Source organism: Lepus europaeus, chromosome 7 (genome assembly GCF_033115175.1).
Source record: "Lepus europaeus isolate LE1 chromosome 7, mLepTim1.pri, whole genome shotgun sequence".
NCBI lineage: Eukaryota > Metazoa > Chordata > Mammalia > Lagomorpha > Leporidae > Lepus > Lepus europaeus.
In genome coordinates, this window is record NC_084833.1 from 4,749,902 (window position 1) to 4,773,165 (window position 23,264).

Consider the following 23,264-nt stretch of genomic DNA (forward strand, 5'->3'; position numbering starts at 1 on the left):
GATCCAGCTCTCTGTTATGGCCTGGGAAGGCAGTAGAAGATGGCCCAAGTCCTTGGGCCCCTACACCCACGTGGGAGGCCCAGAGGAAGCTCCTGGCCTCGGATCAGCACAGTTCCAGCCATCGCAGCTCTCTGAGGAGTGAACTATCAGAGGGAAGACCTCTCTCTCTCTGTCTCTCTCTCTCCCTGCCTCTGCCTCTTTCAAATAAATAAAATAAATCCTAAAAAAAAAAAAACAAAAAAAAAAAAAAAACAAAACAAAAAAAACCCCTAACAATAGGAAGATCTGACCGAAAGAAATGCTTTCCTGAAAAAAGATCTGAGCTAAGGCAATGAACCTTAGCATCCCGTACACATTCAAATGCCCTTCACAGAAGCAGAGAATTCTCGTCCACGCAAGTGTTTGCAAATACTATTACTGTTAACTGGACAGTTTTGCCTCCTTTGAAGTTCAAAGAAGGGTTCTGGATAGGCTACTACTCTGCTTTGCAAGGTAAAAGGGGCTTCTTCACAAAGCCTCCCGCAGACTACGCATACTCATGAACACACCTCCCAATACCAAGGAACTAGGAAATCAAACTAATATGTAAGCAGCATGGTGAACACAGTTTAAGAGCAAAGGTAACTAGACGGTCTCACGGGTCATGTTCCTCCTTCCCCTAATGACCAGAACAAATACGGCAGATTTGGCAAATTCCTGTTCCACGGCCCTCCCCGTTTCTCTTGACCAGGTTCTGACCACCCACCTGATAATTATATTACCACTGGTACTTAATCATAGAATGGACTAAATTAATTTTATTACACTCTTCTTTGTCTTCAGAAAACCATACAGTTAACTAAGCAGTAATAACAGTCTCAACGATGTAACCAATAGCACCCTATGCACCACGGAGGAGAACCATGCCCTGCCTTCAAGCACCTGTGACCCAGACAAAATTTAACCTGCCGTCTTGTTACCAGTTAGGTATCACAAGAAGTAGGGAGGGGCTGACGCGGTGGCGCACTTGGTTAGATTAATCCTCCGCCTGCGGCACCGGCATCCCATATGGGCGCTGGGTTGTAGTCCCGGTTGCTCCTCTTCCAGTCCAGCTCTCTGCTGTGGACTGGGAAAGCAGTGGAGGATGGCCTAAGTGCTTGAGCCCCTGCACCTGCATGGGAGACCAGGAGGAAGCGCCTGGCTCCTGGCTTCGGATCGGCGCAGCTCCGCCTGCTGTGGCCACCTAGGGAGTGAACCAATGGAAGGAAGACCTTTCTCTGTCTCTCTCTCTCTCTCTCTCATTGTCTGTAATTCTACCTGTCAAATTAAAAAATAAAAAAAAGAAGTAGGGAGAAAAAAATGTTGAGGTTCAGTTAAGAGGTGTCCTTCAATGCACAATACTGCAAATGGGCTTCAGAGGGCAAGAAGGAAGGCAGCTGGGAGACAGGGCCTCACGTGTGAGGGAGAGAGAGGCTTCTTTCTGTGGAGCACACAAAGGGGTAAGAGCAGAAAACAAGAAGGCAATGAATACCAGGCTAAGGAGTTTGTCCCTACGATGGCAAAACATTTAAGGTTAATCAAATGCTTATAAACTATTTTCAAAGGCTGAATTTTTATTTTTACTGTTCCACAGAAGGAAAAATGAAGTTCATCAAAGTAAACCTGCCCAATGATAACAGAATTTATAGCTGAAATTCAGGGACAGGACTCATGAAATGAGTCCAGTATTTGTCCCACACAACCAATGATTTTACTGAGTGGGAAAATTATAGAGGGTAGGAAAACAAAAAGTTGGAAGTGCAACATAAAAAATAATGAAATAAAATACACAACACACACCACCACCACCCCCCTCACACACACACACAAAGCAGCTGCCTACTACAATAATCCAGAGTAATGTTCGGAACAAGGAATGGCAGTGAGAACTACAAAGAGATGAATATGAGAAATCCAGCAGAACCCAAGAGAGAGGCTGATGCTGTAGCATGGGGGTAAAGCTGCTGCCTATAGTGCCGGCATCCCACATGGGCGCTGGTTCAAGTCTCAGCTGCTCCACTTCCAATCCAGCTCTTTGCTATGGCCTGGGAAGGCAGTGAAGGATGGCCCAGGTCCTTGGGTCCCTGCACCCACGTAGGAGACCCAGAAGGAGCTCCTGGCTTCAGATCGGCACATCTCCAGCTGTTATGGCCAACTGGGGAGTGAACTAGCGGATGGAGGACCTCTTTCTGCCTCTCCTTTTCTCTCTGTGTAGCTCTGACTTTCAAATAAATAAAGAAATCTTCTTAAAAAATAAAAAAGAATCCAAGAGAAACTTTCTTGGCTCCTATACTTTAACTTTTAGCTACCATTTGCTCTTCTTCCTCATTCACAAAACTCTTTGAGCTTTTCTTCACTATCTCCTCTATTTAATCTCATTTACTCCAAAGACCCTTCTGCCCTCACTGCCAATGAAATCCATTTAAAGTCACCACCAGGAGCCAGCACTGTGGCACAGCCGTTAAAGCGGCGGCATGCAGTGCCGGCATGCCATGTGGGCACCAGTTCAAGTCCCAGCTGCTCGACTTCCAATCCAGCTCTCTGCTATGGCCTGGCAAAGCAATGGAAATGGCCCAAGTCCTTGGGACCCTGCACTTGTATGGGAGACCCAGAAGAAGCGCCTGGCTCCTGGTTTCAGATTGGCCCAGTTCAGGCCATCACGGCCATCTGGGGAATGAACCAGCAGATGGAAGACCTCTTTCTCTCTTTCTCTCTTTCTCTCTCTCTCTCTCTCTCTCTCTGCCTCTGCCTCTCTATAACTGCCTTTCAAATAAATAATCTTTAAAAAAAAAAAAAAAGTCCATGAACAACATGTAAGAAATAAAATGACTTTAAAAAATAAAAAATGAAGTCACCACCAGTAACTCCTAGATTGCCAAAATGAATGGAAATTTCAGGCCGGCGCCGCGGCTCACTAGGCTAATCCTCCACCTTGCGGCGCCGGCACACCAGGTTCTAGTCCAGGTCGGGGCACCGGATTCTGTCCCGGTTGCCCCTCTTCCAGTCCAGCTCTCTGCTGCGGCCTGGGAGTGCAGTGGAGGATGGCCCAAGTGCTTGGGCCCTGCACCCCATGGGAGACCAGGAGAAGCACCTGGCTCCTGCCATCGGATCAGCATGGTGTGCTGGCCGCAGTGCGCCTACCACGGCGGCCATTGGAGGGTGAACCAACGGCAAAAGGAAGACCTTTCTCTCTGTCTCTCACTGTCCACTCTGCCTGTAAAAAAAAAAAAAAAAAAAAAAAAAATGGAAATTTCAGTCCTGTATACTCAAGCCTCTGAGCAGCATCCCCCTAAACTGACTCCTCCTCCCTCCTTGAAACACTGTATAATATGTGGTATAGCCGGTTAAGTGACACCAGCAGCCCACATAAGTATCCGTTCCAGTCTCAGCTGCTCTGTTCCCAAACCAGCTCCCTGATAATGGCCTGGGAAATCAGCAAGAAGATGCCCCAAGTGCTTGGGCCCCTACAACTATGTGGGAGACCTGGAAGAAACTCCTGGTTGCTGGATTCAGCCTGGCCCAACCCCGGCTATTGCAGACATTTGGGGAGTGAACCTGCATATGAAAGATCTTTTTCCATATTAACTCTTTCAAATAAATAAATAAGAATACAAACTAGAGGGTCAGCATAGTGGTACAGTGTGTTAAGTCACTGCTGCGATGCTGGAATCCCATATGAATACCAGCTCAAGTCCCAGCTGCTCCACTTTCAATCCAATTCCCTGCTGCTACTGCCTCTGGGAAAGCAGCAGGGACGTGAACAGGCGCCCACGTGAGATGCTGGCCCTGCAGGTGGCAGCTTAACCTGCTATGCCACATCGCCAGCCCCTCCAGTGGTTATCTTAGACAAATTATGCAGTGCTTTTTGGTATTGTTTTCTTCATCTATAAAATAGATGATCATAAAAGCACCCACTTCAGAGGGTTATGGGCATTAAATGGGTAAAAATACACAAATGCTTAGGAAAGTGCCTAAAAGGTCTCCAAAGAGTTCATGGAAAAAGTGTGTTATGGGAAAAAAAAAAAAAAAAGGCATGAAGTTCAAAAATTTTTACCAAAATAAACTTTTTTTTTTTTTTTTTTTTTGACAGGCAGAGTGAATAGTGAGAGAGAGACAGAGAGAAAGGTCTTCCTTTTTGCCGTTGGTTTACCCTCCAATGGCCGCTGCGGCTGGCGCATCTCGCTGAGCCAAAGCCAGGAGCCAGGTGCTTCTCCTGGTCTCCCATGCGGGTGCAGGGCCCAAGCACTTGGGCCATCCTCCACTGCCTTCCCGGGCCATAGCAGAGAGCTGGCCTGGAAGAGGGGCAACCGGGACAGAATCCGGCGCCCCAGCCGGAGCTAGAACCTGGTGTGCCAGCGCCGCAAGGCGGAGGATTAGCCTGTTAAGCCACAGCACCGGCCCCCAAAATAAACTTTTAATTCCACTTCCCATGAACTCTCTGAAGCACCCTTGCACACTGAAGTCCACCACAGCTCCCTGGCGTCCCTGACACTACTCTGATTTCCTCCGAACTCTGGCCCCTCCTTTTCACTGCCCCTGCAGGACACCCACGACTACTCACCGGCCCTGCTTCAGGCTGGGAGGCTCAGAAACACGCCAGTCAGCCTTTCCTGCGGCCCAGAACACACCGATCCCTCGACAGACCTGCTGCTCCGTTTCACAGGCACTGCACCCTGAACCCATCCAGACGAACCCACGATGCAACTTCTGCTCCTCCTCTGCCCAGTCCCCAAGCCTGTCCTTCACTCAGTGTACCCTCTCAATGAAGGGCTGTGTCACAGCCACAACGTGAGGAAACTCAGCAATAAGGCTCCGATGTACGGTATGGACCTATACACTCATACATCCAATAAACCGAAGACCTAGGATTCTGTTTCCTAAATATTTTTCAAACTACCTCCCTTCTGATGCTGTCAGCATACCACTATGTATGTTAAAGGGACCACCGTGGTAGCTTCTCTCCAATGCTTTCTCCTCATTACATTACTGTTTTCCGACACTGGTAGAAACACAGCATTCCTCTGCTCAACTTCCATCTTCCTGATGCCTTCCATGTACTACCCTCTTTGACCTGACCTCTGAGTATCCTGTCAAGACTTCAACTTGGGGCCGACGCTGTAGCGGAGCGGGTTAAAGTCCTGGCCTGAAGTGCCAGCATCCCATATGGGCACCAGTTCTAGTCCCAGCTGCTCCACTTCCAATCCAGCTCTCTGCTGTGGCCTGGGAAAGCAGTACAAGATGGCCCAAATCCTTGGGCCCCTGCACCCACATGGGAGACCCAGAAGAAGTTCCTGTCTCCTGACTTCAGATCAACGCAGCTCCAGCCATTGCGGCCAATTGGGGAGTGAACCAGTGGATGGAAGACCTCTCTCTGTCTCGACCTCTCTCTGTAACTCTGTCTTTCAAATAAATAAAATAAATCTTTAAAAAAAAAAAAAAAGAAAGAAACTCTGTCCTCCACTAATGTCTCTCCAGATACACCGGCCTCTTTGGTATTTTGTATGGTTGGTTGGTAGGTTGTGCAAATATGTCAAATTCTTTCCAACCTTGGGGTTTTTACATGAGCTAATAATAATCACTCTCGGGACCAGTGCTGTGGCATAGCGGGTAAAGCCACCGCCTGCAGTGCCGGCATCCCATAAGGGTGCTGCTTCAAGTCCCAGCTGCTCTACTTCTGATCCAGCTCTCTGCTATGGCCTGGGAAGGCAGTAGAAGATGGCCCAAATCTTGGGCCCCTGCACCCACAGAGACCCAGAAGAAGCTCCTGGCTCCTGGCTTCAGATCGGCGCAGCTCCGACTGTTGCGGCCAACTCGGGAACAAATCAGCAGAAGGAAGACCTCACTCTCTTGCCGCTCCTTCTCTCTCTGTGTAACTAACTCTGCCTTTCAAATAAATAAATCTTTAAAAATAAATAAATCAATGAATCATCCCTCTTCATCTTTGCCACATCCCTCAGGTTCCAGCTTTAAAGGCTTTCTCAGGAAAAGTGATCTCTGATGCCTCAGCCCACTGCTGAGGTCTGGATTAGGTCACACCATTACATCCTCTCCCTGCATCCTGTGCTCACTGTTGTGGCCCTGTCCACAGCTATAATTAACATTACTAGCATAAAAACTGATTAAATGTGTGATTTTCTCATGAGACCAGAGGAAAATAGCTGCTTTGCTCATTCTTCTATCCCAAGAGCCCTGCGTGGTTTAGCATAGCCTACTGTACACCTAACTGACAATGGTATATACTGATGTGCACTCTGTGGTTGACCAAAATGTTATGTGGCATATTGCTATCGTTGTTACTTTTGTATTTTGGGAATAAAGTCAAGGGAAAAAAGTCTGCACATATTTTGAAGAGATGCAATTTTTGTTTCCAAATATTTCTGATCTACAGGCAGTTGAATCTGCAGGTGAGTAACCCGCAGATACAAACAGCCAACTTTGTCTACAAATTAGCGTGAGCTACCATGCTCCAACCCATTGGGCTTTTTCCCCCTAATTTCAGATATACAGGGCCATTTTTTTCTCCTTTTCCTTTCCCCTCTTAGAAAGGGTCCCACGTGGTACAGCCACAGATTGTGTACTGTAAACTCCAAGGACATCTTTCACAGATTAAGACAGTGAATGACACCTGCTAGGAATGTGTAATGCAGTAGCATTGTCTCTAACTTCTGACAATCCCAAGAATTGTGATAATCAAAAAACTAAGACAATAAACATAAGAGACAGAAGTACACTGGAAACTTAAAAAATACTATAAAATGATTACTACATTTACAAATAGATTCCCTTAAGGTCATGATCAGAGTGACAAGAGTGAGCTAGCTGGATTATTGCTCTGACACAAAGTTCCTAACTTCTGGGGCCGGCACTGTGGTGTAGTGAGTAAGCCCGCCTCCCATATGGATGCTGGTTGAGTCTAGCTGCTCCACTTCTGATCCAGCTCCCTGCTAATGTGCCTGGGAAAGCAATGGAGGATGGACAAAGTGCTTGGGCTAGGCCCCTGCACCCACGTAGGAGACCTGGATGAAGTTTCTGGCTCCTGGTTTCAGATCAGACCAGTCCTGGCCATTGTGGTCATTTGGGGAGTAAATGAGCGGATGGAAGGCATCTCTGTCTCTCTGCCTCTGTCTCTCTAACCCTGCCTTTCAAATAAATTAATTAATTAAAAACAAAAAAAGGGAAGGATTAAGACTGGGGCTACCTTGAATTCACACATGAAGGCCTGAAATATTGTCTCAGGAATGGTCATGAGAGCATTCAGCACACACAGCACTTCAGAGTATTTTAGTATTTACTTATATCAACGCTACAACTTTTATTTCATTTTTCTAGAGTCAAACTTCAAAGAGGATATAAGAAGACACTTTTTTTTTTTTTTTTTTTTTGACAGAGTGGATAGTGAGAGAGAGACAGAGAGAAAGGTCTTCCTTTTGCCGTTGGTTCACCCTCCAATGGCCGCCGCGGTAGCGCACTGCGGCCGGCGCACCGCGCTGATCCGATGGCAGGAGCCAGGTGCTTATCCTGGTCTCCCATGGGGTGCAGGGCCCAAGCACTTGGGCCATCCTCCACTGCACTCCCTGGCCACAGCAGAGAGCTGGCCTGGAAGAGGGGCAACCGGGACAGGATCGGTGCCCCGACCGGGACTAGAACCCGGTGTGCCGGCGCCGCAAGGCGGAGGATTAGCCTAGTGAGCCGCGGCGCCGGCCAGAAGACACTTTTTGTTTAATTATTGCTCTCAAGACACCAAATGTGGAGTCGATGAAATGGTGTAGTGGGTTAAGCCACACCGGCATCCCACACAGGTGTGGTTCGTGTTCCAGCTGCTCCACTTCCAATCCAGCTCCCTGATAATGTGCCTGGGAAAGGAACAGAAGATGGTCCAAATGCACTGGGACCCTGTATCAACATGGGAGACTCGAAAAAGCTCCAGGCTCCTGGCTTCAGCCTGGCCCAGCCCTGGCTATTGCAGCCATTTGGGAGTGAACCAACAGATGGAAGATCTCTTGACCCCTCTCTCTCTCTAACTCTGCCTTTCAAATATCAAATAGATAAATAAATATTAAAAAAAAAAAAAGACACTGAATGCTTAATTACCAAAATAAGTTGATCTTCAGATACGTTAAAAGGAGTAGTAATAAAATCCACAACCAGGTTGAAGATTACCATGACAATAATCTTAGTTTTGTTTTTTTTTTTAAAGATTTTTTCTTTATTTATTTGAAAGGTAGTTACAGACAGTGAGAGGCAGAGACAGAGAGAGGTCTTCCGTCCACTGGTTCACTCCCCAAATGGTCACAACGGCCGGAGCTGCGCTGATCTGAAGCCAGGAGACAGGAACCTCTTCCGGGTATCCCGCGGGTGCAGGGGCCCAAGGACTTGGGCCATCTTGTACTGCTTACCCAGGCCATAGCAGAGCTGGATGAGAAGAGGAGCAGCCGGGACTAGAACCGGCGCTCATATGGAATGCCAGCGCCGCAGGTGGAAGATTAACCTACTGCACCACAGCGCCAGCCCCCATAATGTTAGTTTTATGAAAACTGAACCAAAAAAACTTCATGTTTACTTTTATGCAAAGCATTGAGAAAAATCTGAGACAGTTTTTGAGATATTTTGAGTTAGGCTTAAAACTCCAACAGAATAGCAAGTAATCAGGATGGAAATGTAGACAGAATCTATCTACTAGATATTTCCCTTTACACAGCCTTTACATCAGGGTTGTCAATCTCACACTGTTGATATTTTGGACCAGCAATTTTTTTTGAGGTACGGTGAGGGAGTCCTGTGCCTGACAGGATGTTCTATCAACACCCCTAGCTTCTACCCAGAAAACACCAGGGGCACTCCCCAGTCCTACAATCAGAAATGTTCCCTCAGAAAGCAGAAGAAGGTGGCCCAAGTCCTTGGGCCCCTGCACCCACATGGGAGACCCAGAAGAAGCTCCTGGCTCCTGGCTTCAAATCAGCCCAGCTCTGGTCACTGTGGCCGTTTGGGGAGTGAACCAGCAGATAGAAGACTTTTCTCTCTGTCTTTCAAACAAACAAATAAATTAAAAAAAAAAAAAAGAGAAAAAGAAAAAGAAATGTCCCCTGGGTTGAGGATACCTGCTTTAAATAAACCTGCTAACACCTCCAACTAAAACATCCACCCTCTCTTTTTCTCCACCCCCTTTCAAAAACCTCTCCTCTGGTCTTCACAGTAACCCAGGCTTAATCCCAGAGTCTATGTTTATTCACTTGCCTTAGTCTCTAAAATCCTCAGCAAGCACTTAGTGCACTTCTCCATTCAGCTCTCTTGTTCAAAACCACAACTAGTAAGAGTTGATACGGGAACTCATGGCTTCTAATCTCCTAATTAAACCTTCTTTTCTATCCTAACAGGCAGCTATCCATCAAAGACATCACATGCTGAAACTCCTTGCTTCCATCTCTTCCTTTCCATTTCTACCATGTATACCTCAGAGCAGCACTTCTCAAACTTCTGGCTTATTAAATAAGACTGCTGGGCCCAACTCCAGAGTTTCTGATTCAGTTAAGTTTGAGAAGGGGCTCAAGACTCTATCCTTCCAATGTCACAGATACCCAGATAATGGTGATGCTGCCACTGTTTGGTAACCACTGCCATAGTTCAGATACCCATCACCTCAAAAGGTAACAGTTTAGGCCAGCGCCGTGGCTCAACAGGCTAATCCTCCGCCTTGCGGCGCCGGCACACCGGGTTCTAGTCCCGGTCGGGGCGCCAGATTCTGTCCCGGTTGCCCCTCTTCCAGGCCAGCTCTCTGCTGTGGCCTGGGAAGGCAGTGGAGGATGGCCCAAGTGCTTGGGCCCTGCACCCCATGGGAGACCAGGAGAAGCACCTGGTTCCTGCCACTTTGGATCAGTGCAGCGCACCAGCCGCGGCAGCCATTGGAGGGTGAACCAATGGCAAAAAGGAAGACCTTTCTGTCTCTCTCTCTCTCTCACTGTCCACTCTGCCTGTCAAAAAAAAAAAAAAAAAAGGTAACAGTTTAATCTTCTTTTACTAGACACCTCCCTGACATGAAACCGCAGAAATTACTCCTAAATGCCACTCTGATCAATCATTATCCTATTAAGAACAAACTACAACTCTAATGGTTCTCTACTAACCATACCTGGCTCTCACTGTTGTTTAAGATGCATTTCCAGCATTATCAAGAGTGCCTACACAAACAAGTCATCTACTTTAGTCCTATTAACCTATCAGATATCTACAGAACAGGCCATAGGAACACTTTTGCTGTCTTTACCACCAGAAAGGCCACCCTCTTCCCTCCTCCTCTCTACCTACCTGAAGGAGGCCTTCACCACTGTATTTGTCAAAACCATTCATTTGGTCACTATTTGCTGCCTTTTATCTTTAGGGTTTAAGTTTTTACCAAGTACTCAGAGACAGAGAAAACCCCCAAGAACCTAAAATTTAAAACAGAAAACAAGAAAATGAATGACATGAATAAATAAAAAGCTTGACATACACACAAACTATACAATACTGCTGTTTTAATAGATTAAGTGCAATAATTTCAAAGTCTGTGCTTTTACAAATATGATTAAATACTAGCTGTCAAATACTTGATTCTATCTCATTTGGGGTGTTAAAAAGACAGCTGTTAGGGAAGAAAATTTAAAAGTAGCATCAAAAAAAAAAAAAAAGTATTTAGACTACAACTTACCACAGTAAGAGTGGGTATAATTTGTCTTTTGTATTGAAATACACTAAGAAAGATGGGACGGTATGAGAGAAGAAACATGGTGTTTAGAGAGTCAGGACACCTGGATCTAAGGACTGGTTCTAGCCCATACCAACTCTGGTCATGGGCAAATCGTGGCCCCTCCTTGAACCTACATTTCCAAAATTGAAAAAAAATCAAGATTCTATAAAACTATACCAAACAGGTAGGTATCTGGTGTGATGATTAAGACAACTCTTGGTTGGGGCCAGTGCTTTGGTGTAGCAAGTAAAACCGCTGCCTGCAGTGTCGGCATCCCATGTGGGCGCCAGTTCGAGTCCCAGCTGCTCCAATTCCGATCCGGCTCTCTGCTGTGGCCTGGGAAAGCAGTAGAAGATGACCCAAGTCTTTGGGCCCCTGCACTTGCGTGGGAGACCCGGAGGAAGCTCCTGGCTTCAGAGTGGCGCAGCTCCAGCCGTTGCGGAGAATTGGGGAGTGAACCACTGGATGGAAGACCTCTCTGTCTCTGCCTCTCCTTCTTTCTTTGTGTAACTCTTTCAAATAAATAAATAAATCTTTTTTTTAAAGACTTATTTATTTATTTGAAAGAGTTACACAGAGAGAGGAGAAGCAGAGAGACAGAGAGAGACAGAGAGAGGGGAAGAGAGAGGTCTTCCATCCGCTGGTTCACTCCATAATTGACTGCAACGGCTAGAGCTGCACCGATGCGAAGCCAGGAGCCAAGAGCTTCTTCCGGGTCTCCCACGCGGGGTGCAGGGGCCCAAGGACTTGGGGCCATCTTCTGCTTTACCCAGGCCACAGCAGAGAACTGGATGGGAAGAGGAGTAGCCGGGTCTCAAACTGGCGCCCAAATGGGATGCTGGCACTGCAGACGAGGGCGTTAACCTGCTGCACCACAGCACTGGTCCCAATAAATAAATCTTAAAAAAAAAAAAAAAAAGACAGCTCTTGGGACTCCCACATTCTGCAGCTGAGTGTTTGGGGTTGGAGTCCAGGCTCCACTCCTGATCCTAGCTTCCTGCTCTTGTGCACTCTGGGAAGGCAGATGACAGCTCAAGCACTTGGGTCCCTGCCATCCACATGGGAGACCTGGATTGATTTCCTGGCTTCTGGCTTTGGCCTGGCCCAGCACAGGCTATGGCAGCTATTTGGGATTTGGGGAGTGAACCAGCAGATGGAAGATGTCTGTTTCTCTCCCTCTCTCTCTTTCCTTCCCCCAAAAAAAAAAAAAACCATACCCATAGTTATGCTCATTCCCATATACCAAAGTCTCTCCTCCATCTAGTGGCCTATTCCTAGCACTCAAAAAAAAAAAAAAAAAAAAAAAAGGTAACAAAGTATATATCAGTTTTCAATAACATCAACAAATACTAGGGCTGTGACTTAGTGGTTCTAGTCCCAGCTGCTCCACTTCCCATCCAGCTCTCTGCTATGGCCTGGGAACACAGTAGAAGATGGCCCAAGTGCTTGGGCCCCTGCACCCACGTGGGAGACCCTGAAGCTCCTGGTTCCTGGCTTCGTATAGGCCCAGCTTCCAGTCATTGCAGTCACTTGAGGAATGAACCAACAAATGGAAGACACCTCTCTCTGCCTCTGCCTCTCGTAACTCTGCTTTTCAAATACATAAATAAACCTCAAAAAAAAAAAAAAAATACTTACTGAGTACTTGCTCTATGTGTGGACACTATCTGAAGCACCCACTATACCAAGCATAAACAAAAAGTCCCACCTGTTCGGGAGCTCACACTCCAGTGGAAAGCTATACAAAAACAAACTTAAGTATGGTAGATCAGCACTTAGCAAAATAACAAGAGAAAGTTATAGGATTTAAATACAACCCTGATTCTGGGTGTCTAAAACACATCTTTTTATTGTTATTGACAAATAACTTCCCAAATCAGGAAGGAGGCCGCAATAGTCAGAACAGGATACTCCTCCAGTCAAACAGAAAGCTAATCTCATAAAATTATAAATACACAAATTCAGCAGGTTAATGTGAATCACCTACATTTTTTCTAGCTGTTAACAATGATAGTTTCATACTAGGTGGGGGGGGGGGGGGGGAGAGGGAGGCTTAAAATAAGTATTCTATTTTGCCTAATCCATGCCCGGTCACAAAGACCTTAGAATGGGATCACTTGAAGTGGGAATGCTTGTAAAAGCAATAATATGGTAACTGATGCTGCATTTGGAGAGGATTTCAAAGGTCAGAGTTTCAGTGCACCAGTTCCTTTAACACATAAAAGATTTAGCTATTTCATAGAGAATCATTATGTAAAGCATGGTAGCAGGATTGAACACCTGATAGGATAACAACATCCTTTAGAAAATCTCTTAATCTCATCATCAAGATTGACAAGCAAACTGAATTCTCGAGTAAATCAACATCTCCCCCTTCAGATATAATACCACCAGGCTTAGGTGAACCTCAGAAAAAACACTCAGATTCTGTAACTCTTTTTACCTGAAGTACACTGTCTTCACTGTTTTGATTGGAGTATTCATTTGATTCTACAATTGCCTTTGGTAGAGGCCAGGGAATTTTTTTTCCATGCTAAATAACTATATGTGCAATACACTGTACAGATTGAGAACAGATATTACAATCCATTTTATTAAAATATGTAACAAGGGCCGGCGCTGCGGCTCACTAGGCTAATCCTCCACCTTGCGGCGCCGGCACACCGGGTTCTAGTCCCGGTCGGGGCACTGGATTCTGTCCCGGTTGCCCCTCTTCCAGGCCAGCTCTCTGCTGTGGCCAGGGAGTGCAGTGGAGGATGGCCCAAGTGCTTGGGCCCTGCACCCCATGGGAGACCAGGATAAGCACCTGGCGCCTGCCATCGGATCAGCGCGGTGCGCTGGCTGCAGCTCGCTACCGCGGCGGCCATTGGAGGGTGAACCAACGGCAAAAGGAAGACCTTTCTCTCTTGTCTCTCTCACTGTCCACTCTGCCTGTCAAAATTTAAAAAAAAAAAAAAATGTAACAAGGTCATCTTTTCCAATAAAAATGAAAAAAGTTCCAAGTTAAAACTAAAGGCTGTCGGGGCTGGCGCTGTGGCATAGTGGGTAAGGCCGCCGCCTGCAGTGCCAGCATCCCATATGGGCGCTGGTTCCAATCCCGGCTGCTCCACTTCTGATCCAGCTCTCTGCTATGGCCTGGGAAAGCAGTGGAAGATGGCCCAAGTTCTTGGGCTGCTGCACCCACATGGGAGACCCGTAAGAAGCTCCTGGCCCCTGGCTTCAGATCAGCGCAGCTCCAGCTGTTGCGGCCAATTGGGGAGTGAACCAGCAGATGGAAGACCTCTCTCTCTTTCTCTGCCTCTCCTTCTCTCTGTGTAACTCTGACTTCCAAATAAATAAATAAATCTTAAAAAAAAAAAAAACTACACAGTACAGAACTCTTCATTTGCAGACTGACTTTAGGTACATGGACAGCACCTTTGATTTTTCTAGACAAAAATTATGTAAGATTGCTGTGGCTTCAAAAACCTAAAAATTCACCAATTAGAACTGATATGGTTTTAACTCATACTTTAGATTTAAAAACTTTAAGAATGCTGACAATTCCCTCCCATACAAGAATACTTAAATACACATGGAAAGTGACAAAAAAACACAAAACCACTGCAACCAAATACGGATCAAAAAAAGTTCCATTCTTAATATCTGCCAATATTTCTCAATAAGAACCTCTATCTAAATTTTCTAAAAATACAGAAACAAATCTTTACCTCAGTACAACCAAATACCCACACCATCACCAAAATGAAGCTTCTATTCCTCCCACTTGAGTACTTCCTCTGGTATATAAACTTGGTTGGCAACCTATACACAAAAGAACTGAAACTTTCACTTGGAAAAAAAAAATTAGTCTTAAGAAAAGTCAAAAATTGGTTACTCACTCTGATTTTTTTTTTAAGCTGCCCAACTACAACACTGAAGAATAAGTATTTTAGCTCCAAAAAGGCAGAGCATATGCCCCAAATCCACCTATACACAACAATAGGTACAATTCTTTTTTACATATAGTAGGCAAATAATAAAGTCTGGCAGAAGATAACAAAATTTTTTCAACTACCTATTTCTGATGTATTCTAAATGACTTACCACAAAGATGATATGAACATCAGAATTTGCTTTACTAAATTCAGCTATGCAGTTGAAATAGTCATATTAGTAAAAAAAAAAAAAAAAATGAAAGGGATCTATTCAAACATAAAATTTTTTTTTGACAGGCAGAGTTAGCGAGAGAGAGAGACAGAGAGAAAGTCTTCCTTTTCCGTTGGTTAACCCCCCAAATGGCCACCACAGCCAGCGAGCTAAGACGATCCGAAGCCAAGAGCCAGGGGCTTCCTACCGTTCTCCCATGCGGGTGCAGGGCCCAAGCACTTGGGCCCATCCTCCACTGCCTTCCCGGGCCACAGCAGAGAGCTGGACTGGAAGAGGAGCAACCAGGACAGAATCCGGCGCCCCAACCGGGACTAGAACCCGGGGTGCCAGCGCCACAGGCAGAGGATTAGCCAAGTGAGCCACGGCACTGGCCCATGAATTCCTTACTAGAAAGATTTTTTTTAAAAAAACAGTAAAAGATCCTGAATACAAAAAAGTCATTCTTGCCCCTAAATGCTTTCTGAAGTTATGTCACAGAGGGATGACCATTTAAGTTCTGTCCCTTCAAACAACAGGGCAGTAAAGTCAGTAACACCATCAAGCAATGTGTCAGATGATTCAAGGGCGTAGACCTTAATCACCAGGCCAAATTAATAAACCTGCCATTTTGTTTATCTTTCGAACTTTATGTTTCATGCCAGTAACTGGAAAACAAAAATAAGTTCCATCCATTAAAGAGATAAACAGCATTAAAATCTATATATTAGTTACCTACAGTAACCTATAGTTACTATAAAAATGAGCATAACTGAGGACAAGAAAAAAACAGAAAAGGAATTTCTCAGCACTTTCATTTAATGGAAATTCCTCATCCTGTCTTCATGGCAGTCTTTAAACTCCTCAGATAAGATCTACCTAAATCAATAAAGAATTCTGTAATAGGAGCACTCACCACAGAGACACGCAAAGTTGGTATGCAGACTGCCACTGAAATAATCAAAAGTTTTGTGATAAAAGAAATTTACACCTGAGATAAAATTTTGTCATACAGGGGGCTGTGTGCTATGGCATAGCGGGCAAAGCCGCTGCCTGAAGCGCTGCCATCCCATATGGCCGCCAGTTCGAGTCCCAGCTACTCCACGTCCAATCCAGCTCTAGCTGTGGCCTGGGAAACCAGAAGATGGCCCAAGTGCTTGGGCCCCTGCCACTCACATGGGAGAACCGGAGGAGGCTCCTGGCTCCTGGCTTCGGAATCAGTGCCGGTCCAGCTGTTTGCAGCCAGTTGGGGAGTAAACCAACGGATGGAAGACCCCTCTCTCTCTCTGCTCTCCTCTCTCTGTATAACTCTGACTTTCAAATAAATAAATAAATCTTTAAAAAAAAATCTAAAATAAATCTTAAAAAAAAAAAAACAGGAGGGCCAGCACTGTAGCACAGCAGGTTAAAGCCCTGGCCTGAAGCACCAGCATCTGACATGGGCGCCGGTTTGAGTCCCGGCTGCTCCTCTTCCAATTCAGCTCTCTGCTACGCCTGGGAAAGCAGTGGAGGATGGCCCAAGTCCTTGGGCCCCTGCACCCGCGTGGGAGACAGGGGAAGAAACTCCTGGCCCCTGGCTTCAGATCAGCACAGCTCCAGCCATTACGAGCGAATGGAAGACCTCTCTCTCTGTCTCTACCTGTCTGTAACTCTTTCAAATAAATAAAATAAATCTTTAAAAAAATCTGTCATACAACATAAGAAAGGAAAACAGACATCAAACATCTTTACAACTATTATTCAAAACACTAAGAACCCCCAAAATGTATATATATCTGCTTACATAACATTGTTACAACAGCATATTAACCTAATAAAAAAAAATGATAGATAAGGAAAGGGTTAATGTGTGCAACAGGTGGCAGTCACCTTACAATTTAAAAAGAAAGACTCTTACCAGGACAGAAGCCACAGAGTCCTTAGCTCTCCTTACCACTACACCTCTCTACCTTGTTAAAAAAAAAAAAAAATGCTAAAAGTTTGGCTTGCTGAAAGGCTCTTTCTGACCAGAAGCCAAGACCCCTCAGTACCTAACAGTTCGACAGCTCTGCGAGCTTGACATAACAGAAGTGACTTCCACACAGCAATACCCACCTGGGCAAGGCAGTTTTGCAGCACCCTCTCTTTTTCTGTTCTTAAAGAAAAGTATAATTCAAGAAATGTCAAAACAAACATAAATCCTAAATGGACAAAATTCCACTACAGGAATACTTTATTTTTAAAACTTAGAGATGAAGAGTTATAACCTCAACACATAGAGTGGGAAGCAAGAGGCAAGTCTGGGAAATAAAGCTCACCAGAACACATGCCTGATGGATACACTTGCCAAAAAAAGCCAAACCTTTGGACCAATTACATTTAGGAAGAGAAAAAGAAGTCTACTTAAAAATAGTCTGGATCATCAGAAAAAGGATTAGAGAACCATTCTATTTTCTTCCAAATTCAGTGTAAAATACAGAGCCAAAGGAAACCACCGTAAATTCCTTTAGTAATCTTCTAGGCCTTTTAATTCAGCAAATTTCACATACCCCATACAACTCTGTGGCCTTCCTCATACTCCACTATACAAACACAAATTCAAATGTTTCAAATGAATAAATGCTGAGAATATTAATAAAGCTCTCTGGCTAAAGGAAACAAAAATGAAAGTCTTAAACTCCAATAGCGAAAGCTCTGGAGGACAGCAGAGCCTAAAGAGCAAGTATGCAGATGCACATACCTGCTAATTCCCTCCGAAACACCACTGAATTTCTTTCAACAGGATGTATCGCACACGTTCCTCCCAAAACACAGAACTTTATCAGCACCTAGTATTCTTCCTGTCCTCAATCAACATTCCAACACCCCTCCAAACCCACCAAAGTGTTTGGTCATTTTTAAAAACAAAACAACCCACACGGTTCTACTCTCCACCTCAAAGTCACAAATCCTGGCACAACAATCTTGAAAAGTTATGAACCATCCCTCTCCTCCGTTTGGCCCCTAAATAATTCCATTCTAATCTAATCTAATTATAATATCAGCACTGAAAATCCACAAAATCCTTTGATGTGAAAGGGTTTCTACAGAAGCTAAAGGCTACTCATCACTCCATTTCCAGACAGGATGAGCATTAAGGCGCTAACCACTTGGCAGAAAAATCAAGTGCGATAGTACTACGTTACTATGCCTTCCCTTCTCCTCTGAATACAAAAAAAAAAAAAAAAACCTGACCTGAAAAGTTTTTACCACAATACGTCCAAAATGGAAATAGATTAGTTATTATACTTCAAAACTGGGAGGGGGGGGCGCCAGGGGCGGCTCCGAGATGACAGAAAGAAAATACTAACCAATCTCTGGCTGTAACGAATCCTTTCTTCTTCAGGTTCCATCTCTCACTCTTCTGTTGAAATTACAGTAAAGAAACCACTCCAGGGCTGCCTTCCTCTTCCTCCTTAGGAACCATATTGCAACATTAAAGATAGTAATACCAACAGAGATGAGAATCATCCTCAAACTTGTGCATTCTTTTCCCAGAAAGGAGCCCTTGGCTTACGTAGTAACAGCTCGCTGGCCAATCAGGTCCCTCTGCACGAACCTGGAACCTTTCCGCTCTCGGACAAGTGGTTCCATGCCCAGCTCCACACGGATCGCCACAGTACAGCTGGCCGAGGCCTAGGCGAAGCGAGCTGCTGGTTTCAGTTCCTTGAGGACCGGCCGCATCACTTATTTCTCCCCACAGAATTACAATTAGTCAGGCTCCCCTTCGTGGCAGCATCGGCCCAAAAGAAAACAAAACCCAACAGCCCAGGACTTCTCTCTCGCCAGAGCCGACCAGGTGAAGCAGGCATGGAACTAATCCAGATTCTAACCAAACGAGTTGCCACACCGGTAATTAGAAACTCCGGGAAAGCAGGGCAGACGACCTCCATAAAAAGAGGACAGGGCAGGAGGAGCTGGAGACAATCCCCACAGCGGCTCCCCCGGCCCTCGGGCAAGGCCGCCCACAGCCGTCGCCTTCATTCCCAAACCCGAGATGTGCACAACTCCCAAACCTGGGACACAAACGCCATCTGATCCTTCGGGATAAAGTAACAGCAGAAACGACATGACCTACGGATACGAGATCACGTCTTTTTTTCCCAAAAAATTAAAGACCAGTTGGCGCGACGGACAGCCCCAAGCGAGGGGTTTCCATTTTTCTTAAAGCTTCCCACGGATGATGGCTCCCACCGGGAGTGCACGTTTGTGTTTTTTTTTTTTTTTTTTGCCTTTTGCAACTACATCACGACCACGCTAACTCGCATCCCTGTCCAAACCGCCAGGAGCCCGAGCACCCGGTGACACAGGGCGCGGGAGCAGGTCGCGCACGGCCCTCCCGGAGGAAGCCCCGGCCCGGAGTCGGGAGCGAAGCCGCGCGAGCACCCCCGGGGCTCGGGGCGGCCGGGCCGGGGCGCCAACACGCACACCTCCCCGGGCTGCCCCGGGGAGGGAAGGCGCTGCAACGGTTCGCCCATCGGAAAAAGAAATGGAAACTTCACATTAAGTCTTCGGATGGCACCGTGAACCAAACTTCCCGACGAGGGGGGGAGGGGGAGTCTCACCGGGGATTTCGCTCTCGAGTTCTTGTCCAAGTGAGAAGTAAGATTCCAAACACCGAGAGGAGGAAAAAATTAAATCCCAGAACGGCGTCTTCGGTCCTCCCGTCGATCGACCCGGTATCCAGAGAGGGTCAGGGCGACCCGGCAAGCACAGGAACGGGCGCTGGGTCCAAGCTCCTCTTCTGGCTTTGGGGGGCCGGGAGCCCGAGGCGCCGCGAGCGGGGAGCACGACCCCTCGGCGCCGAGCCCGGGCGCCCCCGCCTCCGCCGGGCCAGCGGTCAGCGGACGGCGCCGAGCCCCGGGCGGCCCCGGCCGCGGGGGCACCCTCCTCGCCGTGCCCTGGGCCAGCAGCCGCCGGGAGCCCCGGAGCGGCGGCCGATCAGCTGAGCCCGGCCGGGCCGAGGCTTCCCCGCGCCGCCCCGGCCCCCCGGAACGCGGGCCCCGGCCCCGGGGGGCGCAGAGGGCGGGCGCGGCGCGGCGCGCCGGGCTGGGGGCCCGGGCTGCCCTCGCGTCGCCCCCTCAGCCCGGGCTCCGCGCTGCGGGACGAGCCCCCCGGCTACTCCCCAGCCGCAGACGAGGGATTCCGGGGGATGGGCCCCCTGGCGTGGCCCCTCCTCCCGGAGCGTCCCCTGCCCAGGAGAGACAGGCGCGGCGACAGGCCTAGCCGCTCGGAAGGTGCTCTGCGAGCCGCAGCCGCCGCCGCCGCCGGGGAGGGGTGTTGTTTCCCTCACACAGGAGGAGCCGCCGAAGCAGCCGCCGCCATTTTGAACCCGTCAGACTCTCACATACACACAGCTCCTCCGCGGCGCACTGCGCAGGCGCCGCCTCGCACCCCTCCTCCAGCTCGCCTCTCCACCCCCACCCCCTCCCAGCCTCCCTTCGCTGCTTACCGCTCTCCCGGGCGCACGTGAACGCGCACGCGTCACTCCCCTCGAACGCGGACACACCGCCGGCGCGCGCACGCGCGGACGCGTCGGCCTCGAATCGCCCGCGCCCCGCGACGCCGACGCGGCTGCCCGCCCCCCCCACCTCGCGTCAGCCCTCCCGCCCTCCCGCCGGCCTCCCGCCCCCGCTCCCCGCCGGCCTCCTTCCAGCGCTCGGGCCGGCGCCTCGCGCCTGCGCACTGGGCCCGGCCCTCCTCCGCGCGCGCCCTCCCCCCACACGCTCGCACACACACGCACACACACACTTCGCCCCTGTGACCCCGCCCCGCGCCGGCCAGCTGCGCCGGGCGCCCTCCCCCACCTCTCCTGGGAGGGTGGTGACAGCCCCCCGGCCCCCCACAAAGCACAGCCGCCACCCCCACACGCAGCAAGGGAGCAGCGCCCCTTCCCCCGCCGAGGGCCCCAGCGGCCCGTCACGGCCACTCAGCCCGAGGGCCGGGCGGCCGGGGTCAGGGCAGCCTTGCCCGCCTCAAAGCGGGGGTCCCCTGGGCCCAGGCCGCTGGGCCGGCTCGGCCCGAGCGGGGGTGTCCAGCTCGGGCCTGCCCGTGGCCCAGGGGCCGCAGGGCAAGGCGCGTTCCCGCCGGCTGCCCGCCCCTCGCGCGCCGGCCGCTGGGCCGAGGCCCGCATGCCCGCCACCCCCGGGCAGGCCCCGGCGCCCCGGGCTCCGGGGGCGTCCTCGGCGCAGCGGCCGGGCCCCGCCTCACCGCTCCTCGCCGCTCCGGAGGGGCAGGACTCGGGAGCAGCATGTCTGTCCTGGGCCCGGCTGCCCCCCGGGGCGGGGGCCGCGCCGGGCGCCGGCCCGGGGCGTCCACAGGTGCCAGGCGCGCGAGTGGTCTCCGCCGCGGCCGGGGGCGGCGGCGGCGGCGCCCGGGGAGGTGGCCAGGAAGCCCCGCTCCTCGGCCACGCGCAGGTTTGCGCAGCGCCGGTGCCCCCGGCGGCCCCGGGTGGGACGTGACCCCGCCCCCGGCGAGTCGGGGCGCCCCCCACGGAGGGGTGTGCGCGGGCCGCCCCCGGCCCCCGGCCCCCGGTCCCCGGCCCGACCCCGCCGCCCGGGCCTGCGCCGGGCCCGGCCGGGAAGGCGTCTCCTCGCGGTGCGCGCACGGCTTCGCGCGAGGGTCAGCGCCGGGGCCGCAGCGGCCCGAGCCGCGCCGGGCCTGCCCACGGACGGGCTCCCGCGGCCCGGCCGCTGCCCGACGGGCCAGCAGGCTGCAGACGTCGACGGAGCCCGGCCGGAGGTGTCTGAGCCATCACCGCCACGCGAGCAGCCCGGCCGCGATCAGGGCATTTCCCCAGCCAATCTCGTGCTCTGGGGCCCGTTTGAATGATAAATCCCGTAGAGGACCGAGGCTGGGGCGTTGCACAGCGGGATTGCGAGCGCTGTGACGCCGGCCCGTGGCCCCCAGCCTTGGTGTCCCACTCCCGGGAGCCAGGAACGGAGGGGAGAGGGAGGGCGTGGGTTGACTCGCAAAACTTGCACAGAGAGCCTTCAACTCCAGCGAGGCGATTGCAATGATAATACCTTCTGCCAAGGGTTGAACTCTGGGGTAAAGTCGCTCCATCAACCCAAGGTACTATTGTTTATGACCAGTGAGGGTTTTTCTACGTGCGAACCTGGGGAGTTTTTACCGACCTCGGCTTGTTTCACAACATGCATAGAAAACAAACTGAAGTGTCTGGTAGCCCTGTAATTACAGACAATTGAAGTGCAAAGTTAAACAGCTTCCATAATTGCTCCAACAGAGAGATCCAATGCTCTACCGTCGCCATTGCCAGAAATACCTCAACAACAACAAGCCGTTGACATGGGGTCATCGTCGTGCATCCGAGTCCCTGGAAAATACCCTGTATTCTGATACCGTTTTTCTTCAGACTTCGTAGATTTCCAGAGCAATGCTACGAAAAAGATAATCTCCAGAAGTTTATCAGATCTAAAGGTTTTTTACATTTTTCAGGGGGCCAGCGCTGTGGCATAGTGGGTAAAACCATTTACTGAGATGCTAGTATCCCATGTGGCTGCAGGTTCTTGTCCCAGATGCTCCACTTCCGGTCCAGCTCCTGCTAATGCGCCTGGGAAAGCCCCCTGCACCCACTTGGGAGACCTGGGTGAAGCTCCTGGCTCCCAGCTTCAGCCTAGCCCAGTGCTGGCCATTGGGCCATCTGGGGAGTGAACCAGCAGATATAAGATTCTCTCTCTAACTCTTTCAAATAAATAATAAATCTTCAAATAAAACTTCAGACTATAGTAAAATATAAGCCAGTAGTCTTCCTGGCTGGTGCTACTAGGCATGGCCCCATAGGTATCAGGCTCTCTGTAGGTATAGAAAAGTCAGCAGCCTGTTTTGTCTTGTTTTGAAATAGGGAAGAAAGATTTTTGTCATTGTCAGATTAAATGTTGGGCCTCATTAGTATTTACAAAATAAACAGCTTTATTTCCTACCCACTTATCCCTAAAAATACAGGAAGTCCTTGGGGGCACAGGGAGAGAGAAGGCCTCTGGCAGGAGCTCAACTTGGTCTTGAAAGTTTTCTTAAGGTCCAGAGCTGCTCAAGTAATTACTGTTTAAGGAACTTCAGCAAACAGGCAACTCCTACAGGTTTAACTCAGGTGGGCATGCTGGGGGGGGGGAGGGGGGCGGGGGAGGGAGGGGGCTGAGGAAGCATCTAGAACAATGCCAGGAGGAGGAGAACTTATTTTGAACGTGACTGCAGTAGAGCAGGGTTTGTCAGGTTGCAGTCAGCTCCCTTCCAGTTGAAAACCGCTTGTTAACTAGTCCCCGTTGGAAGAAAGGGACCTTTAAAGAGATATACACACTGCTATGCACACAGGCAGCTTTGTTAATATCCCAAAGCAGTTGTGTGGGGTGAGATAAGAGAT

The 23,264-nt window shown here is 49.2% G+C and overlaps 2 protein-coding genes across 2 annotated transcripts in view; one reads left to right on the top strand and one right to left on the bottom strand.

Moving 5' to 3' along the window:
- Positions 1–19,693, bottom strand: part of KDM2A (lysine demethylase 2A) — a 131,583-nt gene extending 111,890 nt beyond the window's left edge. Inside the window, exons 1-2 of the mRNA XM_062195755.1 lie at positions 19,450–19,693; positions 18,196–18,299 (exon numbers count right to left, since the gene is read on the bottom strand). Of these exons, the coding sequence (XP_062051739.1) occupies positions 18,196–18,237 (42 nt within the window). The 5' untranslated portion in view covers positions 18,238–18,299; positions 19,450–19,693. The remainder of the gene's footprint in view (positions 1–18,195; positions 18,300–19,449) is intronic.
- On the top strand, positions 18,695–21,715 carry LOC133762878 (basic salivary proline-rich protein 1-like). Its single transcript, XM_062195865.1, has 3 exons — positions 18,695–18,736; positions 19,572–20,121; positions 20,886–21,715. Exons 1-3 carry the CDS (start codon positions 18,695–18,697, stop codon positions 21,713–21,715), a joined length of 1,422 nt encoding a protein of 473 aa, XP_062051849.1.
- Positions 21,716–23,264: the final 1,549 nt, after the last annotated feature.

Coding starts and splice junctions, on each gene's coding strand:
- LOC133762878 (XM_062195865.1), top strand. CDS start 18,695: ATGGAACTAATCCAGATTCTAACCAAACGAGTTGCCACACCG. Junction 18,737..19,571: donor CCAAACGAGTTGCCACACCG/GTAATTAGAAAC, acceptor CCCGGTATCCAG/AGAGGGTCAGGGCGACCCGG. Junction 20,122..20,885: donor CAGGCCTAGCCGCTCGGAAG/GTGCTCTGCGAG, acceptor CCCTGGGCCCAG/GCCGCTGGGCCGGCTCGGCC.